The sequence below is a fragment of the Podarcis erhardii genome (genome assembly GCF_964252035.2).
Source record: "Podarcis erhardii genome assembly, chromosome: 1".
NCBI lineage: Eukaryota > Metazoa > Chordata > Lepidosauria > Squamata > Lacertidae > Podarcis > Podarcis erhardii.
The window spans coordinates 109,512,328-109,534,157 of NC_138497.1; the positions used below are offsets into that span (position 1 = coordinate 109,512,328).

The 21,830-nt window shown below is 43.6% G+C and overlaps 1 protein-coding gene across 3 annotated transcripts; it reads right to left on the bottom strand.

Annotated features, from left to right (window-relative positions):
• Positions 1–1,287: 1,287 nt before the first annotated feature.
• Positions 1,288–19,910, bottom strand: GCG (glucagon). 3 transcript variants are annotated; one of them, XM_081873837.1, is made up of 7 exons: positions 19,803–19,910; positions 14,822–14,922; positions 14,276–14,437; positions 11,194–11,244; positions 6,863–7,000; positions 3,525–3,668; positions 1,288–1,463 (listed from the first exon to the last, which is right to left on the bottom strand). In XM_081873837.1, exons 2-7 carry the CDS (start codon positions 14,911–14,913, stop codon positions 1,460–1,462), a joined length of 591 nt encoding a protein of 196 aa, XP_081729963.1. In that variant the 5' UTR covers positions 14,914–14,922; positions 19,803–19,910; the 3' UTR covers positions 1,288–1,459. The 3 variants fall into 3 exon arrangements, with proteins under 3 accessions (XP_081729963.1, XP_081729965.1, XP_081729964.1); XM_081873839.1 differs by lacking the exon at positions 14,276–14,437; XM_081873838.1 differs by lacking the exon at positions 6,863–7,000.
• Between the last annotated feature and the right edge of the window lie 1,920 nt (positions 19,911–21,830).

Genomic DNA, 21,830 nt, shown 5'->3' on the forward strand with positions numbered 1-21,830 from the left:
ATAACCTCCTGTGCCTTTATGCCAACGAAGGTTCAATGGTTACAGCTTAATATTTTACTCTGCTGTCCTTATACCTGCTCTGAAAATTTCTGTCAGATGCTAAAGACAAAAATCATAACCAGGGGCGCCATTGGGGCAGTACCTTCAGGCAAATGTCAAGTGCCCTGCTCAGCAGAATGAACAGGAGGACAACCCCCCCCAATTCAGCAAAACATGGGTTGGTTTGCCACATTTTGAAGTAACCCTTAAAAGAGGTCACTGCTTGTAAAACCATTAAGATGTTTAAGTCCAGAATCTAAAATACCTATTCACAGCACTGGTCACGACTGTCTCCACACATTTATTGATAGGGGCATCCAGCTGATTACTGTAGACAACAAGAAGCCTGAGCTCCTTGGGTCTTGGTCTGATCCAGTGAAGCTTGTGATGTTTTTATGGGATAGTTGGGTGGATATTAAGGATGCTATAGAGGAGATTTCCAGCAATGAGTGAGGTCCCTTCCAGACGGGATGCCAATTGCATCCTGGATTTAATTTGCTCATTATTATTTTTAATATAAAAAGATACAAATAGAATAAGCTGGGGAATGAGTGGCAATTTTCAGGATCACAACAGGCCTGGTGGGTATTTAACCCCTCCCCCCTGTGGTCCTGAAGAAATCCTTCATCTGAAGCTGTTGTTTGCATTGGTGTCAAAAACAGCAGTTTCCTGCAATTAAAGATCAATGTGAACAAGGGAGGAAAGGGTTAAATCCTTCTGCTGGAATCCTTCCCTGATGATACCATTTGTATTTTGGGGGTTGTTGAGGAAGTTTCACATTGATTTTAAGGGGGATAGAACTGTATTACTATAATTAATTAATTAATTGTTTGATTGAAACCCCACTTAATTGCCACGGTGGTTTCCAAGCCAGTGGTCCCCCCCTCCCTTAAACAAAAATTCCCATCAGTGGCGTAGCGTGGGTTGTCAGCACCCGGGGCAAGGCAAGTAATTTGCGCCCCCTAACCCGTGGATTTGCGCCCCCTAACCCGTGGATTTGCCCTAACCCCAGATGTTGCGCCCGGTGCGGCCGGCCCCCCCTGCACCCCCCACGCTACGCCACTGATTCCCATGGAGCGCTTGAAAATTGCTGCAGCTCTGGCAGGTAGCTCTTGCTGGAAATTTAACAGTAAGGATGGCTAGGGGCACAAAAACACAAGGACACCTTCTGAGGGGATTGGGGGAGCTTTATTTCTTACACAAATAAGTGTGGTGGTAATAATAATGATGCTAGAAGGGTTCCCAGAGTATTTTTGAATTTGTGGATCATGTGAAGTTTATTATTAGGATTGGATTTAAAGCATCTCCTGAAGGCGAAGTTGTTTTTATGCAAGGCAACTCTGCATCTTCTGCAATCTTCTGTCTCTCTCTGTCTGGGGGATTAGTTCTTTATTCATATTTTATGTGTGGTCTGTATGCTCTATCTGAAAAACACAATAAAAATTGTTAGCGCACACAGAGAGAGAGATTAAAAAAAGGAAAGAGAATTGTGGAGGTTCTTTGTGGACCACTTAACTATTTTTCTGCCTGTTGTGGCCATTGTGACACGCTGTATGATTTTTAAAGGTATTTTTAGTGCCTCTCTTATTTTTTAACTGGTGGTATTTTATTCCACAGAATGAAAGAAGCAATAAAATGCAATTAAAGATCAATGTGAACATTTAATGCAGTGGGGATGCCATTTCCTGTCTTCAACCACAAAGACACAGATATGCCACAGGCTGCCAAAATGAAGCTCATGGACTCCTGAAGGTCTGTGGACCACAGTTTTGGGAACCTCTGCTCTAAACAGTTTTACCTCTCATTGGTGGTTTTGCAGGGTGGGTGGGTGTGTTTAAAAAGAGAGAGATCCTAGTACAGTGGTACCTCTGGTTACGAACTTAATTTGTTCCGGAGGTCCGTTCTTAACCTGAAGGCGTTCTTAACCTGAGGTACCACTTTAGCTAATGGGGCCTCCTGCTGCTGCCGCGCCACCACACAATTTTTGTTGTCATCCTGAGGTAAAGTTCTTAACCCAAGGTACTACTTCCAGTTTAGCAGAGTCTGTAACCTGAAGTGTTTGTAACGCGAGGTGTTTGTAACCTGAGGTACCACTGTACTCCTATTGTGATAAAAGTTCAAGGTATAGCTGTCAACCTTTCCCTTTTCTTGCAAGGAATCCTATTCAGAATAAGGGAATTTCCCTTTAAAAAAGGGAAACGTTGACAGCTATGGTTCAAGGGAGGAGCATATAATGCCTTACTAGTGAGAGCCATTGCAAAAGAAGGCACTGCCTCTAAAACTAAATATTGATAAAAACATGATTGATATCCAGGCACACTGGGACAAAAATATCCCCCCCCAAAAAATAATAATAATTCAGTGCCTGGCAAATCTGCTTCCTTTCAAAGGTGCCTCCATTTCTGCTACCTGAGGTGGCTGCCTTCTACATAATGGTGGGATCTGCTGCCATTGCCGCATGGAAGAGGCTTTGGGTTGCGTAAATGTAATGCTACCTCAATGTTCCAGATTTCTGCTTGCACTGACAGAACATTATTCTCCTTTTCTCCCCCTGTGCACTCCCTAAATCTATTCTAGGGGTTACGTCAACCCTCTGGAGCAAATTTGAGGCAGGTGCAGGGCACGGGGGAGCAGAGAAAGTCCTGTTGTGGAAGTGAAAATCCTTTCCCTGGTGGGAAATGGTTGCTGAACTCTTGGAGTCCATATGCACCACACATCCAGAGGTATACTTGAAGGTGTTTTCTTCATATAGTTCTCTGGCTGAAACTCAGTCATTTAAACAGCAAGTATACAAGTGCTTTTTAACCTGTTCCCCATCCATGTGTGGAAAAAACGTTTTGTTGGTTTGCATGATGGACATATTAGGAACATCTGTCCAGGAGAAATCTGGGGGAAACCCACAGGATCCTCCGGAAATACCCACACTCTATTTACAAAGTTAAAATAATTCATAAAGCATTTCCAACACTTTACATGCATATGGCCAACCAATTCTCCAGGGGCCACATACCGGGGGTGATTGTGGCCCAAGGTGGTTGTGTCACCACCCAACATAAGAAAAGTCAGCTGAATCAGACCAAAGACCCATCCAGTCTAGAATTCTGTTCTCAAAGTTATCCAACCAGATGCCTATGAGAAGCTGGAAGCAGGACCTGAACACAAAAGTACTTACACATTCACACTCTCCCACATAAGCTGTTCACACACACACACACACACACACACACACATCACTGACCTTTTCACCGCATGGTCTACTTTCCTTTTGTCATCACCACCAAAACTGACAAAATTTGGGGGAACTAGATAAAATGTTTGGGGGGCTGAGCTGTAGATTAAACCCTACAGACAGGAGGTTGGCCGTTCCTGGTGTAAATGAATAACTAAGTGCAAAATAAGCAGCCTTCAACACCAACACCAACACCAACACCTGCTAATAGGCAATCCAAGAAAAGCTGGTCTACAGTTAGCCAAAATTCAGGCACCTCTGAGTTGGTTTGTTGCTCATCAGCCACTTCAGGAACTCTTTGCCAGCCTCCTCATCCAGGAATCTGTGGTAATCGCTGGTGAAAGTGCCATCTGCATGTCTTCTGCCAACGTTTTCAGCCGCTCCAGCTCCTTCTGAGAAACTTAAAGAGGGGAAATGGACAAATAACATCCTTGTGGGTCAGAATAAATATATCCCCTGCCTAGTCCTTAATGTTGCTCAAATTCTCCCCAGCAAAAAATGTATAGGGCCAAATTTTTGTATCTTCTAGCAAAATAGCACTAAGGATATGTTTGCAGACCTAGAAAATGGTTTCTTAAAGAAACAAAAATAATAATTCATAATAGCTTGCAAAGGGCAAACATTTGGCACTTTCAGTCAAGACTGAGAGCTTTTAATGTCCTGATGATTTCAGTGGCAGGTTTTAAAGCTCATGCTTATCTGCCTAAATAAATGGAAATTTAAAGTGTTTAACTTGGGCTTCTTCGTGCTTCAGCAGTGTTCGCCTGACCAAATATTACACGCAGCCACTATTAATCTCAGCATGTAATACCAAATCCCACCAGTTGGGATTAATATCTCTAGCATTATGCAGCTATGACATTGAATCCAGACATCTTATTCTAGCGCTGAATTCCTGCTAGTGGGTTCATGAAATATTTCTGGAGCCGCAGATCCATTTTAAATAAGTGGGACTGCTCCAGATTAAGCAGGTTATGGATGGGAGCCTTCAAATATGTACAAGAGACAGCCATCTCTACTGTTGATTCATCATCACCCAGGGAACCTTCTGTCTAAACTCTTTGAGAATGTTGATGCAGTATTTCAGTATTCTCTGAGAGCTGTGTTTCCAGAGAATAAAGTTGTTTGCCTCATCCTAGACAGTTATATCCTTCTGTGTGAGAGGATGTATACGGACGCAAACAATTTTTAAATTATTTCACAAGAGAACAAGTTTCTTAGTATCATGTGAGCCAGCTCCTCTGCGTGAGACCACAGGAATGACAACAGAACAAACATTTCCTGAGAAAAAGTTCAGTATTCCTTGCTCAGAATTTTAATCAAGTTCAGAAACAGAAGATACAATATCAAACTGAGGGTTCCAGTGCTACTGTTGGAAGCAAAAGGCAATATTAAAATGTATTCCAAGCATGCTGAACCCAATATACTTCAGAATTAAATGTCCTCACATCAGAGCTGACTGTTTCATCATTTATTTATTTTTTACTTCTTAATCTCTAGATTTAATTCCTAGGAAGGGGCTGGGAGGAGAGAGGGGGAAATGTGTCAAAATATCTGGCTGTCAGCAACATCAAGGAGTCCTGATGGGTTTTGTAGAGAATCTGCAACAGCCTGCAATATTATTTTCCTCAATCTTTTTGATGATGTGTAAGCATATAAGCATACAGAGAGGAATACTGGCCCTGTTTTAATGGCCTTGGGGGTTGCTTTCAGCAGGTACACAAACAAGAGAACTGTGGCTTGCTGTGATCTTCGCCAAACTAATGTCTTAGATTTGACTGGTAATATCAAAGCAGCAGAGTCAGTTTTAAAGAACCATTACATTCTCTCAAAGCTATAAAAGGTCTCAGGGATAACTAAACGGTTGTGTTTTTAAGAGAAGAAAAACGGGGGCAGATTTTGAGCAGAAATGTGGCATGCTTAACCCTTTCCCACTTGCCATTTCTCTGGTCCAATTCACCCCTCCCAGGGTAAAGGGTGAGCCAAGGGCTACACGGTCCATTTTGTTGCTTTTCTCCTTACAATCATGGTTTTCCTTTAAACCAAAGCAAACCACTCCATGCGTTTGCATGCAACATGAGCCACTATGTTATAGGAAACAGAGTGCAAAAGAGGAGTGTTGCTTTCCCATCTTGTATGGTTGCTTTCTCTTTTTGTTTCTGATTCAATGACTGATATCCAGTAGGACAGGTAAGAGCAGACATATACCATGCCTTGCTGCCAATTACAAAAATGTATTTTTGTCTATCAGATTATTATCATCACCACCATCCCTCTCCAGCCAATGCCGCAGGTATCTTCTCAAGAGCCACTGAAATGCCCAAAGTTATCTATAACCAGGTGTTTCAGAAATTCCTTTTTTTTACTCTCAGTTGTCTTTTTTCCTAACTTCCAACATGCATCACCATGTTTGTCTCTCAGATCTCATTTTGCTAACATCATTACAGCAATCTCATAATCAATTTTTATGGCGCTCCTATGGCATACACAGTGTCTTTTACAGCTGGCAATATAGATTTTGAGCACGGAATCGAGGGAAGGAGGAAGAAAGGCAGGAAGGAAGTTGGGCCCTGCTCAGAGAGAGCTCACAGTCTAAAGGTACAAAACAAGTACAGATGGGACAAAGCGTGTTGATCTTTCGACTGCCAGGCCGCACAGGCAAAAATGTGTAGGGGGCTTGCAGACGTCTCTGAGTGGGCTTATTAAGGGAAGGAACGGAGGCAGAAAGATGCTGTTCCAAATGTACAGTCACTGAGGAAGATGGATCAAAGTCAGCAGCAGTGGGTAGAACAGGCCAAAAGGATCAAAAAGAAAAGGAGGTTGTCACGAGAGTGGTGAGAACAGGATGTAGGTGGTTACTGATGGAGTACAGGTTACTGATGGAGGTGTTGGCAGCCTAATGTTATGGGATGCTTTGAGGCAGGAGAGGAGGGGTAAATATATTCAACGTAACACACAGCAAGAGTGGGAAGGTACACACACACATACACACACACACACACACAAACACCCTTTTGTAAAGGGATGGGAAAGACAGTGACAGTGTGATGATGAGTTTTTAGCAGCAACTTTTTGAAAAGGAGAGGAGAAGAAGAAGAGGCTTGAAGAGGAGGAGTTTGTACAAACTTTGGAAACGGGAAAAAATGGAAAGGAAAGGAGGATGCTGGGAACAGCGGCAGATTGGGATCCTGGGGCAAACGGGGAACCAGAGAGATTGGGGTTGACAGAACTTGGGGTGGTCAAGAAGCCGGGTGCAAGACGTTTGAATGGAAGCAAAGCAGGATAGGGAAGAAATCAGAGGAAATGTGAAACCAACATTGATCTTCTGTACCACTTGACCTCATGGAGAAAACGTGACCCATTCGAGCATGAAACAGCACAATCAAAGTCTCAAAAGAACTATGTTTTAATTGGCAGGTAGATCATTCCACACCCATGACAACATTTTCAATTACAAAAGAAGACTATGAATTACAGTGAGGAAGGTGTGGGAGCAATACATTGTGGTTCCAGCAGGCTTTGATTGGTATTAACCCCCCCCCCCACAGAAAGCTAAGAAATGCTTAATGATAGTAGCAACAGATGGATTCTTACTCTCTTCTTCCTCCTCCATTTGCTAGCCAAGCAATGAACTCCTTGGCAGCTTGGCTCTCCAAGTAAGAGCTGATGTCACTGGTGAAGGTGCCATCAGCATGTCTTTCGTATTCAGCATGACGCCTGGCGAGTCCGTTGCTAAAAGAAGAGCAGTTGCCTTAGAACTAGGAATGCTGGTGAATTTCACAATAATCGAGCATGCACACAAGCACAGCTTCATCCACTTGTTTGCGAGCTTTGAGAGCCAATTGCGCCTTGAGCAAGTGTTAGCAATATTTAACAAGACCAGTTGCGGCGGTGGCAAGAAAATAACAAACTGAAAGGCTGTGTGTTGAAGTTGGCTGTTGTAACTGTACAGCCCTTTTCAAACTCAGATTGGCTGCGCTTCTGGAATGTGTGCTCCTATGAACTCTGCTTAGCTAAGATGATGGCACTAGCCATGGGTCGGGCACACCAACGCCTCTGTTGCATTGCAGGAAGAAGAAAACAAAGACACTGCAAGACAAGCAAATCACAATCTGCCTGGGGGTGTGCAGATGGATGCTCAGTTATGATGGGCAGCGATGAATGTAATGGCAGCAGAACGACAAAGAGCAAAATCCATTGTACAAAAAAGTTATCGCAACAAAGGTGAACCAAAGTCAGTTATGATATTTTAAAAGGAGAGGGAGAGAGATTGGACTGAGCTGACATGTGATGAATGAATAGTAGACTGAAACAGAGAAAATTTGAGCAAGCATGATGTGAAAAACAACTGAGCTGGTCAGTGACTGCAAACCCCATCCCTACTCATGACTCAGGCTGCCTTCTTGCTTTGTCATTTTGCTCCCAGCATCTCCTCCATCTCTCTCTCTCTCTCTCTCTCTCTCTCTCTCTCTCTCTCTCTCTCTAGTGCTGACCCTATAATGAGCCATGTGACACACCATCTCAGGTGGCAGACTGCCTACTCCATCCACCACTCGTGGATCCACCGGCCACCACTGCCACCACCACTGCAGCCAGCCCACCATTCACTGTAACTGCGGCCACCACCATTGCCCACCCACCAGACACAGACTGCTGCTTCAGGGAAGCAACTAGAGGTGCTCCGAGGTGGCTCTCTGGACTTAACACTCCTGAGTTGGAGGCATTGTGGTTGAGGCAGCCACAGAGAGCATAGACAGATCATGTCAGTTCAACTGCCCATCCTATTCTAGCATGACCAAGAAATAGAAATAGGAGGCATTGCAGATTGGACCAGATGATTCTCAATGGGTAGAGATCTAAGTATCCTCAGAGGGAAGGAGAAGGTTTAACCCACACCAGGGGCCAAAGGAAGAGAAAAGGGAGAGTGTGAGTGGTTAGGTCAGATTCAGTTGTGTCCACCTGGAAAGAAGTGGGGCAGTTCTAGGTTCCATACGACTGCTTTCCAAAGTGCTAACTTGCACTTGGACACATTCGGTCTGCATTCCCAATAAGCCAGTTTGGTTGTCAAAATTAGCATGGAAGGTTATTTGACTGGCTCTCTGATTCCAGGAATTAAGGAGACAGCTCCACTGCAGGACAAGAGCTATTAAGGTCTTCAAAGGAGACTCCTGCTGCCCTCCCCCCAACACATCCACAAGGAAATGGCTCAAGTGCCAACCCAGTTTAGATACTGGTAAAGAAGAAATCTGTACTCCCCGCCCCCCGCAGCTCAATCAAACCTATTATTCGGTTAGGAAGATTTGCCTCAAGCAACTGCTGACACCACAACAATATGATCCACACCTGTATCTCATTGCAAATTCTAGCATTTAGCAGACCAAGCAATCCTAAGTATAGTAAGCCAGTGGGACACGCTTGACTGAAACCAGTGTTAATTACCCCTATTCCAAACTCAGTTCAGGAGTAGGGCTACTGGCAGCTGAGCTGGCCAAGTCTGGCAGAGGGAAAACAAGTCTTTAAGACAGAGTTTCACTTAACAGCACCCCTTTTTGCTGATGTACCTCTGCAGGCTTGCTAGATCACATGACTTAGCTGAACAGAGTTAAGATCTAGGATTTGATTCAGCTTGCTACACCAGGATGAAGATGTTTCACTAGCATTTTGCTAACTGAATCAGGATTTGGAGCTTATGCTGGCATAGCCCAGCTATGCCAGGAAAAAGCTGGCTGAGCTGAAGATCTTCTGGAGCCGACCTCTCTCAACCCAGCAGGTTTGGGGTTTGAATTGTCCCCTTATGGCATCTGTAAACAGTTGTCCACAATAGTACCTCTGCAGCAAGAGGACATACAGCACGGGTATGGAGATGTATCGCTTGATGAGAAATCAGGATGTGCTTAACGGTGGAGGTGCTTCCATCAGCCTTTTGCCGGCCATGAGTTTTGCTAAAGGGTTCCACAAAATGCCCAGCCAAATCAAAGGTGTCAAAGATTCCATTCATCCAGAAACCTCTTTTCATTCTAGGATCAATGAGGGTAGGGGCTGATAGCTTCATTCAGGGGAAAGAACGGAATCAGTGGCCGCCTCTAGTGTAGACCATCTTTCTGAGAATTCTTCCCAAAGACACCTCAAATGGAAAATGGATGTGTTCCCAACCTTTCCTGATGCGATACCCGAGTCATACTGAATCTTCCCTTGCTATTCCCCACCATTTCAGATTTCCACAAACATATCACTGCTGCATTTCTGTTTGTTTGGAAGTTCATGCATAGTAAAACTGTTCCCTATATGCATATTATTTCTGTTAAGTTTTATGCTGGATCCCGTTTCACTTTCCCCACCAACATTTTTAGAATCCCTTGGTTTTCCCCCCTCCACTGAATTACATTATGCTTAGTGATTCTTGCGTCTGTGTTAGATTCATGAGTTGAATGTCTACATATTTTTAGAAGCACCGTTAAAGGCATTTAGTGTAAACCTATGTAAAACTCTGTAAGCTTGTTAGCTAAGGACTACTTCACACTCCTTGTGGACATGACTACATATAACATATTTTACATCCACAAGTAAGAATATAATGTACGCAAACAGGTGCATTGCACAGGTGCATGTGTCAGGAAGCTGTGATGGGCTCTGGTTCCCTGCAACCTGCACCACATGGTATCATGTATCCACTTGGTATTTACCCCCACCTAATGTGTGAAGTACACCGGGCATCATGATCAATCAAGAGAACATAATCCAAAAGGCAGGTGTGGGTGGTTCTAACAACACACTTGTCCACAATGCCAAGGGAACAGCTACCTGTGATATCATGTCTGAAACTAGCAGACATCATTGTTTTTACCTGACTATACTTGAATTCATTATAAAAATCTAACTTGAGCTACTGCCCTAAGCCCGTCTATTTGTGTGTCACTGTCATGGAATGGAACAGCCATGAAAGAGAAGCCACCCCCAATCCAGGAAGGATCATGCACAAGCAGAAAGAGGTTTCCATGCACACATAACTTCACAAAAAGCTACTGTGTACAAAAAGCCACATTTGGTACACCCTGGGAGGACAGCCATAGTTCAGTGGTAGATTTGATCTGCGTGCAAAAGGTCTCAAACTCAATCCCTAATGTTACCAGATAAAAGGATCAGGCAGCAACACTTGGGGAGGGGGAACCTCTGCCTGAGGCTCTGGAGAACCACTGTCATTCCGGTCTAGCTTAGATGGTTCTCTAAGGTGGGTGTGAGAAACCTTTGGCCCTCTGGATGTAGCTGAACTATGAACCCCACCATTGCTGGCCAGGTTTGCTGCAGTTGATGGGAGATGAGGTTCAGCAGCATCAGGAAGGGCCAAGCTTCCCCACAGCTGCTATAAGCATCATCATATGTAGACATTACGTGTTGGGAGAACTTTTTCCAGGAGGCACACCTTCTCTCCCACCAGATGGTCAGATCTGCATTGTCAGCATTGAGAGGGGAGATTCTTCATAGGCAGTAGCATCCATGTAGCACACTATTGCACTTGAGGGCTAATGTTTTCCAGATTTTGTGTGTGTGTGTGTGTAAACTGAGAGCACTTCCAGACTGTTGGTGTGTTCAGGTGGGATGCAGTCACGTACTGGCAAATTTATAGGGGAATGGAACAAACCCGCTTTCCCAAAAGATTGGACTTTTTGAAGTAAGGAAGGTGGCTGGGAAATGTGCTGGAAAGTGTGGGATAACACTTGCCTTGACACAACTGTCACCTAACTTCTCCACAAACAGATCAGAAAAAAAGCTTGTTAAATAGCCAGAATTATCTAATCTCCCTGCAAACCAAGAGGAATGAGTACTCAATCAACTGTCCACCTGGAAGTACCCTAGTCAAATTGGTTTAGGATCTGTTTTTTTATATATTCCCTGTGTTAAAAGAAATATGAAATTACTTAAAATACCTTGAGAGATTGTCCAGGAGGTTTTCTTTCTCACTCTCTTCACGGCCTTGTCTGCAGCAGAGGTCCATAGGCATTAGGTTATTAAAATTACATTTGCACAGATATGTAGACGGGGGAGGGGGGGACCCATTGCACATCAGTTAACTAACTTAAATGTATACAACAAGAATCATATAGGAATTCCATTACTTCTGCATTTAATTCTATAAATATCCCAGCGTTGTCTTTTGTTGGGGACATAATTTATATATGTATTACAACTGATTGACCAACCACTGCACCCAGCAGCTAAGAATGATCAATCCTGTTTGGTGTCTTAGAATGAAAGACACCACCAAAAGTGTTTAGGACCACAACTCCCATCAACCCCAGAGTGGCTATTGGGAAAAGCTGGGCTTAATCTGATGCGCTGTGGTCTGTTCAAAAGGAACATTGGCACAGCCACTCTTGATATTCCATAACCAATGGAAGGCTGTGAAGTTCTCCTTTGCATTCTGGGAGGCTGTAGGATTGATGGGTAGGGAGGCTGCCCACAGAATGAACTCAGCCACAAAGACAACAACACTCCAGAGGGACCCCTTTCCTGGCAGCTCTCTGCTTGCCCTATGCATAACATAAAGTGGCAGGACCATGACCTCTTAGATTATCTGAGACTTTCACATATACCATAAGAGAGCTTCATTTATCAAGTTGCTAGCCAATGTCATCTGATTAAGGCATTGTTCGACAGACTGATGGAACAACAGTGATGGCTAAAGTGAACACAAGACCCCAAAAGAGAAACAACAACACACATGACAGTGAAGCAGCAATGGCAACGAAGTATGTGGACAGCAACATATCAAATACTGATACGCGAATGAGAGACACCAAAGTACCAAATGACTTTGGCTGTCAGCATGAGAAATGGTGAATGATCCAAACATAAAGTTGTGAAGGAGAAGTAAAGAGGGGGTGGAATAAAGAAAAGTAAACCCACACACACAGTTGGTTTATTTCAGGAGTTTCCAATAGTACATTGCTTTTGGTTAGATTTTGCTGCATTGGTTTTCCAAGCTGTATTCCAGGGAAGGCTGGTGTTCCTTAGAAGCTTGGCTGCTGGTCCTCAATCAGAAGATTATCAGTGGCTAAGCGTTGCTGCAATGTAGTTTCCCCATCACTGTCAGTGCTCCTACAAGGGAATGTTATAGGTCACACTGTCAGTTCATTGAGGGCTACACTGGTGCCTGATCACCTTGGCTGAGAAGTGACAGGATGCTCTAGAACACTTCCTGGCATCTTCTTCAATGGAATAGGAATACCATGGCAGATGAACTGGAATTCCTCAGTTGACAAATCAGCAGAGTAAGGATCCCCCGAAGGCAAGCAATTTGAAAGCCATTACTTTACTGCACGACAATACTATGGGTAGGATCCACAGTGGACCAATTCCTTCCTCTGTGCTTTCACCTTGTGCAGAGGGGGCATCGAGATGCATCCAATGAACTTCTTCCTTGGACAAGTATGTTTCATGTAGCCAGCTATGCAGATAGTTCATGTCTAAGGATGTTCATATCTGCATGCATAACTTTCCTCCTTGGGCCCACATTCTTCTGGGAAAGAGACCATAGCTCAGTGCACATGCCTTGTGTACTGAAGGTCCCTGATTCAGTATGGTGTCTCCAGTTAAAGATCAGGTTGCAGGTAACAAGAAACACCTGCTTGAGAGCTTGGAGTGCGCCTGGTAGTCAGAGTAGATAACTTTGGGCTTGATGGGGAAATAGTCTCACCCTGACATAAGGCACGGTTTTTTCCTAGGGGAAGGGCACATGCTTCATATACTAAAGATCCAAGATTCAGTTCCTGGCATCTCTAGGAAAGCAGGGCTAAGAAAGACCCCATACGAAACTCTGGAGAGGTGCAGCCAGTCAGTGTAGACAATAGTGAGTTAGATGGACAATGGTCTCACTTGGTATAGTGTTCTATATTCCAACCCAAATGCTCCAGTGTATTGCAGCACTATAGCAGGAACATACCTTGCTCTGCTTTAGGAGGCTATGTAGACTGTTCTGTCTATTGTGTTATCTTCTTTTAAACCACGTGCCCGTTATTATCTTGATTCTACATATGGTAATGTTAAATTTCCAAATAAAGCTGTTCCAAAAATAATTTCACTTAATGGCCTTAGAACTTTGTCATTCTTCTGATAACAAAGTTACTGATTTGAATGTTTCAAAAGGTCCTCTTTGTCTCATCTCTGAAAATGTGTGTGTGTGTATGCATTGTTTGATAGGATGTTTTAAAATGAAACTGATATTCTAGTGTACAGGTTTTATTTTGACATTGCCGTGTCCTGGTTAGAGCGCTTGATTAGGGCCTGAGATACCAGGGATCAGCAATGAGCCAAAAGGCATACCAGCAATGATAGGCAGAATTGGGAGGAACAATAGCTGCACCAGCACAGTATCATTCTGCTATGAGCGTGATTGAAAAAACACGCACTGGATTGTAGCCAAAGCGTTCAGATGTTCTTCAGCTTTAACTCTATTGATCAAATGGGAGTTGCTCAAGTAGACAGTGTTTACTGTTGCACAATTCCCATTCCTTTCAGCGGGTTTTGCATGAGAAAACTTTTCATTTGATTGTTAGTTATTTCAACTAACACCTGTTGGGAAAAGGTTACAATGAGATTTACCTAGCATCTGTATCTTAGGGTGCTGGAAATTACGGAGTGGCACATTTGAAGCAAAGAGATGACGCTGAATTCTTTGTGAAAAGATGCTTTTGTAATAGATTCGAGTGATGCTGTTTGCTCCAATCTCTCAGCATAGAATGGGCTGTAAATCAGGATGGATAGATGGATGAACAAACAATTGGACAGATGACTGGATGGATGGATGGATGGATGGACAGATGAATGGATGAATACTGAAGCTCTTGGAATTGATGCAAACTCTATATATTTAGTTGGTTGAAGTTATCCCCTCATCATGCAATCTCCTGGGTCTCCTATGGTACCAGGTACACCAGCATAAGACTTTCTTGTGCGTGCCATGTGGCAATTTATAAGGGGGTTCAGGTGGGGTTTGTCCATTTTGCTTACCCGCTTCTTTTAGTGTTCATTAACCACTGTACAAAATCTTGAGCTCGTATCGTGTCCAAGTACTTGCTGTAATCGCTGGTGAATGTACCTTGTGAATGACGTTTCACTTCATTCAGCTGTCTAGAGTCATCTAATAGTTCGGCCTGGGAAGCCTTGAAGGATCTATAAGTGTGGTTTGTAACAAATTATTTGTACTGAAAATTGCACATTTTGAAAGTCACCGTACCATGTATCAACCTCCTCATAAGAGATACGCAACTAATGTACTAGAAGTAATAATGGCTGCTAAGAAAGGATTGTTAGTTGCTTAATAACAGTTTGGTAATGGGAAATAGAGATTTTGCTTACACAACAAAAGCCAAAGGGACAAAAACACCACTGGTTGAATTGGCAATTTCATTTGCTGCTGCCTTATCCAATTTTTGGGGGGTGGCAAGATTAAATGATAGCATCTTAAACGGACTTCCGTGCCAGCTCTGTTACCAGAAAATACGTAGCCCACATTTGGGTTATTATAGCATTAAAAGTTTGATCTCTGGTGTTTACCTGGATTTCTCTTCTCTGTCTTGAAGGGCACTTTGCCAGCTGCTCTGTACAATCATGAAAAGCAACCCAGCCACAAAGTACATGTTTTTCATTTTCGTCACCTGTAGGGCAGAGTTAGAGGGGGAAATAGTCATTGCAGCCTGCTCCATACACTCGAGACCTGGCCTGAAGACACTGAAAGATGGATCAGCCATTATACCTCCATGTGGAAGTCACAAAGAACTATTCTGTGTACCAGAGGAATTTCCATAGGAAGAAGCCTCAGACCAGATTAGATGATCCATTCATTTAATTCATTCACCACCACCACCCCAGTTTATGATAAGCCTAAAAACCTCAATTTGTGTTCAAAGTAGTAGGGATCGTTTAATGTACCACTCTGCCTGACAGCAGTTCCCCCAGAATCTCAGGCAGAGGTTTTCCCCACCACTTAGTTCCTGACATGTTTAGCTGGAGTTGCCAGAGATTGAATCTGGAACAGTTTGCATGCTAAGCACATGGCCATACCTTTGGGGGAAAGCCATGTTTATGAAGAATCTACATGTCAATACAGTGAAATCCTAGTGGTCGCTAGCACAGGCATAAAGTCTTCCAAACCTTCTAGGTGAAACCACATGACTAGTGGATTTTACAGCCCCAACCTGGAGTGTTGCTGCCCAACAGATACAACTCTTGACAGCTTCCATCACAGGGGTGTGGCATATGAATATGAGCCTTACCTGGAAGGACACCCACTGAAATCAGTTTGACTTCCTTACCTGTGGGATGAATCTCCATAGAGACTAAAAATTAATAGAGGATTTAGAGGATTAAATATGATTTAGAGCAGTGTATCCCAAACTGAGGGATGCGGGAGGCGCTGTGGGTTAAACCACAGAGCCTAGGACTTGCTGATCAGAAGGTTGGCGGTTCGAATCCCCGCGACAGGGTGAGCTCCCGTTGCTCGGTCCCAGCTCCTGCCAACCTAGCAGTTCGAAAGCACGTCAAAGTGCAAGTAGATAAATAGGTACTGCTCCAGCGGGAAGGTAAACGGCGTTTCCGTGCGCTGCTCTGGTTTGCCAGAAGCGGCTTAGTCATGCTGGCCACATGTACGCCGGCTCCCTCGGCCAATAAAGCGAGATGAGCGCCGCAACCCCAGAGTCGGTCACGACTGGACCTAATGGTCAGGGGCCCCTTTACCTTTACCTATCCCAAACTTGGGTCTCCAGCTGCTTTTGGATTACAGTTCCCATCATCCCTGACCACTGGTCTCACCAGCTAGGGATGATAGGAGTTGTAGTCTAAAAAACAGCTAGAGACTCAAGTTTGGGGAAACACTGATTTAGAGAGTGTAAAGATGATTACTCTATAACTCAATTGCGTAAATAACGAAAAGGAATTCCTAGCACCCTGCGATATGGCACAACTTTTATGTGGGTTTCTATTTATAGTTACCAACCACTGGCACAATTCTGCAAAACTGAGTTATGCAGCCACGCCACTCTGAAAGCAGGGGCACGGGACTTGATCAAAGCAAACAAGCTCTTTTGCTATGTTAGGCCCTGTTTTGTAACGTGTTTCGTAAGAATGCATACAAACTGTCCTGCCACCACTGCTGCCTTGCCTGCCACCACCTTCCTTTTCAGATTTGCAAGAATAACGCAGTCCTGCTTTCCCTTCCTTATGTCCTTCGGCAGTGCAATGCTGCCTCCTAGTGCTATTTCCCAAGAGGGCATGCTTCTTTCCAATGATATTTTAAAAATCTCAAGCCAATGCTCTCGATGGCCTCTCTTAGGGATGAATATATATGCTGATGAAGACACTCTCCACAACATCTGAATCAAGAGAGGCTATGCAAGCTCTGGACCAGTGCACAAATACAGTGGTGGATTGAATGAGGGCCAATAAACAGGGTCCGAACCTTGGGGAGATGGAAGGTTTTTGGGTCGGTGGCTTCTGTGTCTGAAATATAAGCCAATTGCCTGTTCTGGATGGGGTGATGCACCCTGTGGGATCAGGTACATAGCTTGGAATACGCGTGGATGCACCTTTGTGATTCGAGGGCGAAGTGACCTCTGTGGCCAGGTGTTTGTGGGAAACCTGCAAGCAGGAGAGCACGCTCCCCTCCCATGGCTTCCAGCGACTGGTATTCAGAAGCATTGCTGCCTTTAACTGTGGAGGGAGAGCACAGGCATGTGGCTAGTAGCCATTGATCGTCATCTCCTCCATGGATTTGTCTACTTCTCTTATAAAGCCAACCACATTGGTGGCCATTGCTGCCTCCTCGGGGAGCGAGTCCCGTAGACTGACTATGTGTTGCATGAAGAACTGCTTTCTCATATCTGCCCTAAATCTTCCAACATTCAGCTTCACTGGAGGTCTGCAATTTCCTGTACTATGAGAAAGGGAGGAAAACTTTTCTTGAACCGCTTTCTCCATAACGTGGCTGGTTTTATAAATTTCTGTGATATCACCTTTTACTTGCCTTTTCTCTAAACTAAAAAAACAAACAAAACCAACCCCAAAGCTGCAACTTGAAAAACAAGTCCTTAGCAGTAAACTCTGTTGAATTAAACAGGCTTACAAGCCCACATGTTTAGAATCAAGGTGTATTGCTGCTAAACTATATACAATAGTATACAGAAGATTTTATTTGTTGTTGAAAAACCTAGGTGTGTGCAGCACTATTGGGGCGCATTGTGATGTTCCAATTTACAAAAGAAGAAACCAACGCCATGCTCAAAAAGTAAAATGGAAAAGAATGCTTGACAAATATGGAAGAAAACTGCCTTCCTTGCTAGGAGCGAGGAATTGGCAAATCTGACCATTTTGCTTTCTCTGTTTCCCATTTTTTCTGTTAAGTCCAGTTCTCCACATTTCAATCATTTTTTAAGTACTCATGAAAATTCACCATCATTTCCGCGTGAATTTCTCATAATATGCACATTTTTGCATGCAATTCCTCCTGATAGATGCGTTTTTGCAATTTCCTGTTATATGACGCATCTTTGTATGCTATTTACTGTAATATATGCTCATTTATGTACACAGTACCCTAGTTTCTGCATTCTTGTGAGGAGAATACTTGGCTGAAGAAGTGCATTGCAAAATTCAGAAAAGTGCAAAGTTCAAGGGATAGTTATGCTTTGGTTAAAGAATGGTTTCGGAACGGGTGAATTATGGCTTACATTGGAGGCTTCTCATAGGGCACTGGTGGCTATAATCCAGGGTAGGTAAGACAGTTGTTTACCATAGTTTTATAATTTTCTGGAAGCTGTCCAGAGTGGCTTGGGCAGCCCAGTCAGATGGGTGGCATATAAAATCATCATCATCATCATCATTTTTCTCTCACACTAGCTAAATGGTAACATGATTATTGTGAATTGAGGTAAGGAACATGAACTAGCTAATGTGTAACATGATTATTGTGAATTGAGGTAAGGAGCATGAACTGAAATGGTGTGAGAGAATAAGATTCCTACGTGTTAATTAACACACATTTAATTTCAGATTTTTTGGAGTGGGGCTTAGGATGGAACAGCAACTCATTATCCCATCACCTTGAAACTTTCTCATACTCTACATAGAAAAGTTTTCTACCATTCATCCATTGGTGATGCTGCTTCAGCCACCAGAGTTCTTGGCTTATAATTCTACATCATTTAGAATAAGACAGAGAAGTTATCTCCAAAACAAAGAGATCAATGTACCCAATAAATTGTTATTTCCCATTGAATCCTCTACGCCCCATAGGGATATCTATTTTAATGCCTATGTAAGGTCACTTCCTGTACCTAAAAATTGCAATGGAGTCTCTATATGTGGATTGGGGCCCTGGTTAAGGTCAGAGACATTCAACACTCACCCCCACCCAGTTCTGTGATGCAAATCTCTCCTACCCTGAAACTACTACTAGCTGGAGATGGGAAAACATGCAGGCAGATTGTACTATTGCACTGAAGAATTAGGAAGTGAGAACGGACTGACTCCCCCTTCTCTTGCAACAGAGCTCCATCTGAAATACTTTTCAGAAATGAATAGGAATAGGGAATCCAATCACAGATTCTTGCATTGCAGAGTCAGATCAATAATTTTTTTTGAAAGAGACCCTTTTATGGTAAAAGTGTCATAAACTGAAAACGAATTGAGGGTTAACCATCACTGTGTGATTCTGCAGAAGCAGATTAAGGACATGATCCAGCCAAAGTTTAATTTTTTTAAAAAAGGTTTTATATACTTCTGCATCATAAAATATTAGGGCAGAGCACAAGATGTATTCAAGGAAGCATAACACCCCATTAAAAACAGTACAAAATAATCACTAAAAAAAAATGAAGTTAAGCATTTTAAAGCTCCAATTCAATGAAGAGAATTAGAGAGCAATCCTTCGTACAGTCAATGAAACTTACATTTACAAGGAAAAAGAGATAGGATCAAGGCTGCACGGCATAAACTGAACCCTTCTTGGCTATTCATGGGGCATGAAAGATCTCAACTTTGGCTGGAGTGTTCCCAAATTTTGTTTGGCTTACGAGGGTAGTGCTTTTGAAATGTTGCTCTTTAATTTAACAAGGAACGATTCTGCATCTAAACCTCCCTTTTTCTTTTAAACAAAAAAACAAAAAATTGAAATACAAAATATCCTCATTTTTTAAAAACAACAACAAAACAAACTACCCTCCCTCAACAGTTTCATCAGGAATTTTCTCATAATTATACAATCAGTCTTTCTCTCTATCTGTCTATAATTTTATCATAATTATACAATTAGTTTCTTTCTCCCTGCCTGTTGTCATTTACTTCAGTATTACAAACAGCACAGCTTGTGAGTGAAATGGATTTTAAACTAGTTTGCATCGTATTTCTCAGTCCGATGCTTATCACCAAGAGGGAGAAAAAGGAAAACTATTACAAAGCCACCTGTTGATGCAGCCTAAGTTAGCCAAACATACAAGAACTTCTCCCAATGAATACTACAGGTGACTTATCTTATTCTTCTTACCTGTAGGTATTTTGGAAGGGTTATGGAGAAGCAGGAAAGGGAGTGCTGTCTCTTTCTTCTGGGACTTCTGGAAGCCTTGAGGATCCAAGAGTAATTGTCTGCTAGTCTCTCCTGCTCAGTCACGGATATCTATATATACTGTTCAGCTCTGGGAAGCACTTATAGGAGTGCATCATTGCTGACAGTTTCCTTAGTCAATTGCGGTGGGGTGGGGGAATTCTGTTGTTTGCCATTCTTTGCATTTGACCATTTTTTTACAACTGATTTCACACGTCTGTTCTGTTTACTCCGTGACATCAGTGTTGACACAGAGCCTAACGAAGTCAATGAGGTGTCACTGTCAAAAGAAGTAACTGTCACCGTAATATTAGACTGACCCAGCGTAGGAATCGAGCGCTTGGGAAACAATGCATTCCTTATGGCACACACAAACACAATGGGAGCACAATTAAATGCAATTCATATTTGATCGCACAAATACTGTGGTCACGATCCAGAATAAGGCGTTTTAAAGCATTCCAGAATGAAGTATTCTAAAAAACCCTTTTAACACAGGGGGCTGTCAGGGGGCTGCCATTGATTCATCTAGCTCAGTATCATGTTCACCTACTGGAAGATGCTTCCAAGGGTTTCAGGAAGGGGATATTCCCAGCCCAACCTGGAGATGCTAGGGATTCAACCTGAGACCTTCTGCAAAAATGATGCAATTGTAAAACTGAAAATGTTTTTTTTAAAGTAGAACCTGGGACTTTCTCCATACAGGGCAGATCCTCTACCACTGAGCTATGGCCTTATTTGTCCACCTGTGTGTGATTTATTGGTGGTACTGCTGGTACAATGGCGGGTGGCGCTATGGTCTAAACCACTGAGCCTCTTGGGCTTGCTGATCAGAAGGTCGGCGGTTCAAATCCCCACGAAGGGGTGAGCTCCTGTTGCTCTGCCCCTGCTCCTGCCAACCTAGCAGTTCGAAAGCATGCCAGTGCAAGTAGATGGCATTTCTGTGTACTCTGGTTTCCATCAAGGTGTTCTGTTGCGCCAGAAGTGGTTTAGTCATGCTGGCCACATGACCTGGAAAGCTGTCTGTGCACAAACACCGGCTCCCTCAGCCTGAAAGTGAGATGAGTGCCACAACCCCATAACTGGACATAACTGTCCAGGGGTCCTTTACCTCTTTACTTTTTTTACAATGCATTTTAGGTTGGGGTGTGTCCCCTTACTTGACAGTCCATGCTTGAGGATCCTGTTACTGCAAGGTTGCAAAACCATGCACTGTAACATGGGAGTGGGCTCTATTTAGCACAGCAGTATCCCCTCCAAGTGTCCCGATTATCCAGGGGCAGCCCAGGAATTATGAAAGTCATCCCGGCTTCTGATTTGATCCTGGAATGTCCCTATTTTCCCTGCCAGTGCTGCCACCACTGAGATTAGAAAGGAGGATGTGCCAGCGATTGCCCCAAGTGGCAGCTGTGGCTGTGAGGGAGCATCCCATTGCCTCTCCATGGCCGCTGCTGCCAACCTCCTCCATTGGGCAGCTCACAGTGGCTGCTGGAGAGTGGGCGAGCAGGAGGAGAGGCCTCTGCTCTGAGGGGCAGGCTGAGGGCACGGCTCCCTAGAGAGCCAGTGTGGTGTAGTGGTTAAGAACGGTAGACTCGTAATCTGGTGAACTGGGTTTGCTTCCCCGCTCCTCCACATGCAGGTGCTGGGTGACCTTGGGCCAGTCACACTTCTCTGAAGTCTCTCAGCCCCACTCACCTCACAGAGTGTTTGTTATGGGGGAGGAAGGGAAAGGAGAATGTTAGCCACTTTGAGACTCCTTAAAGGGAGTGAAAGGCGGAATATCAAATCCAAACTCTTCTTCTTCTCTTCTTCCCCTGGGTGGAAAGAAAGGGGGAGCAGAGCACAAGGAGTCTTGTTTGTTTGTTTGTTTGTTTGTTTGTTTAAATTGCTTTGTGCACCCATGCCTATTCTTGCCCCCTTTCTAAAATTTAGTGTGTGTTTTTCTGTTTGTAAATCTACCGAAACAGTGGC

Coding starts and splice junctions, on each gene's coding strand:
- GCG (XM_081873837.1), bottom strand. CDS start 14,913: ATGAAAAACATGTACTTTGTGGCTGGGTTGCTTTTCATGATTGTACAG. Junction 11,245..14,275: donor ATGAACACTAAAAGAAGCGG/GTAAGCAAAATG, acceptor CCTCTGCTGCAG/ACAAGGCCGTGAAGAGAGTG. Junction 7,001..11,193: donor CTCCTGGACAATCTCTCAAG/GTATTTTAAGTA, acceptor CTCTTCTTTTAG/CAACGGACTCGCCAGGCGTC.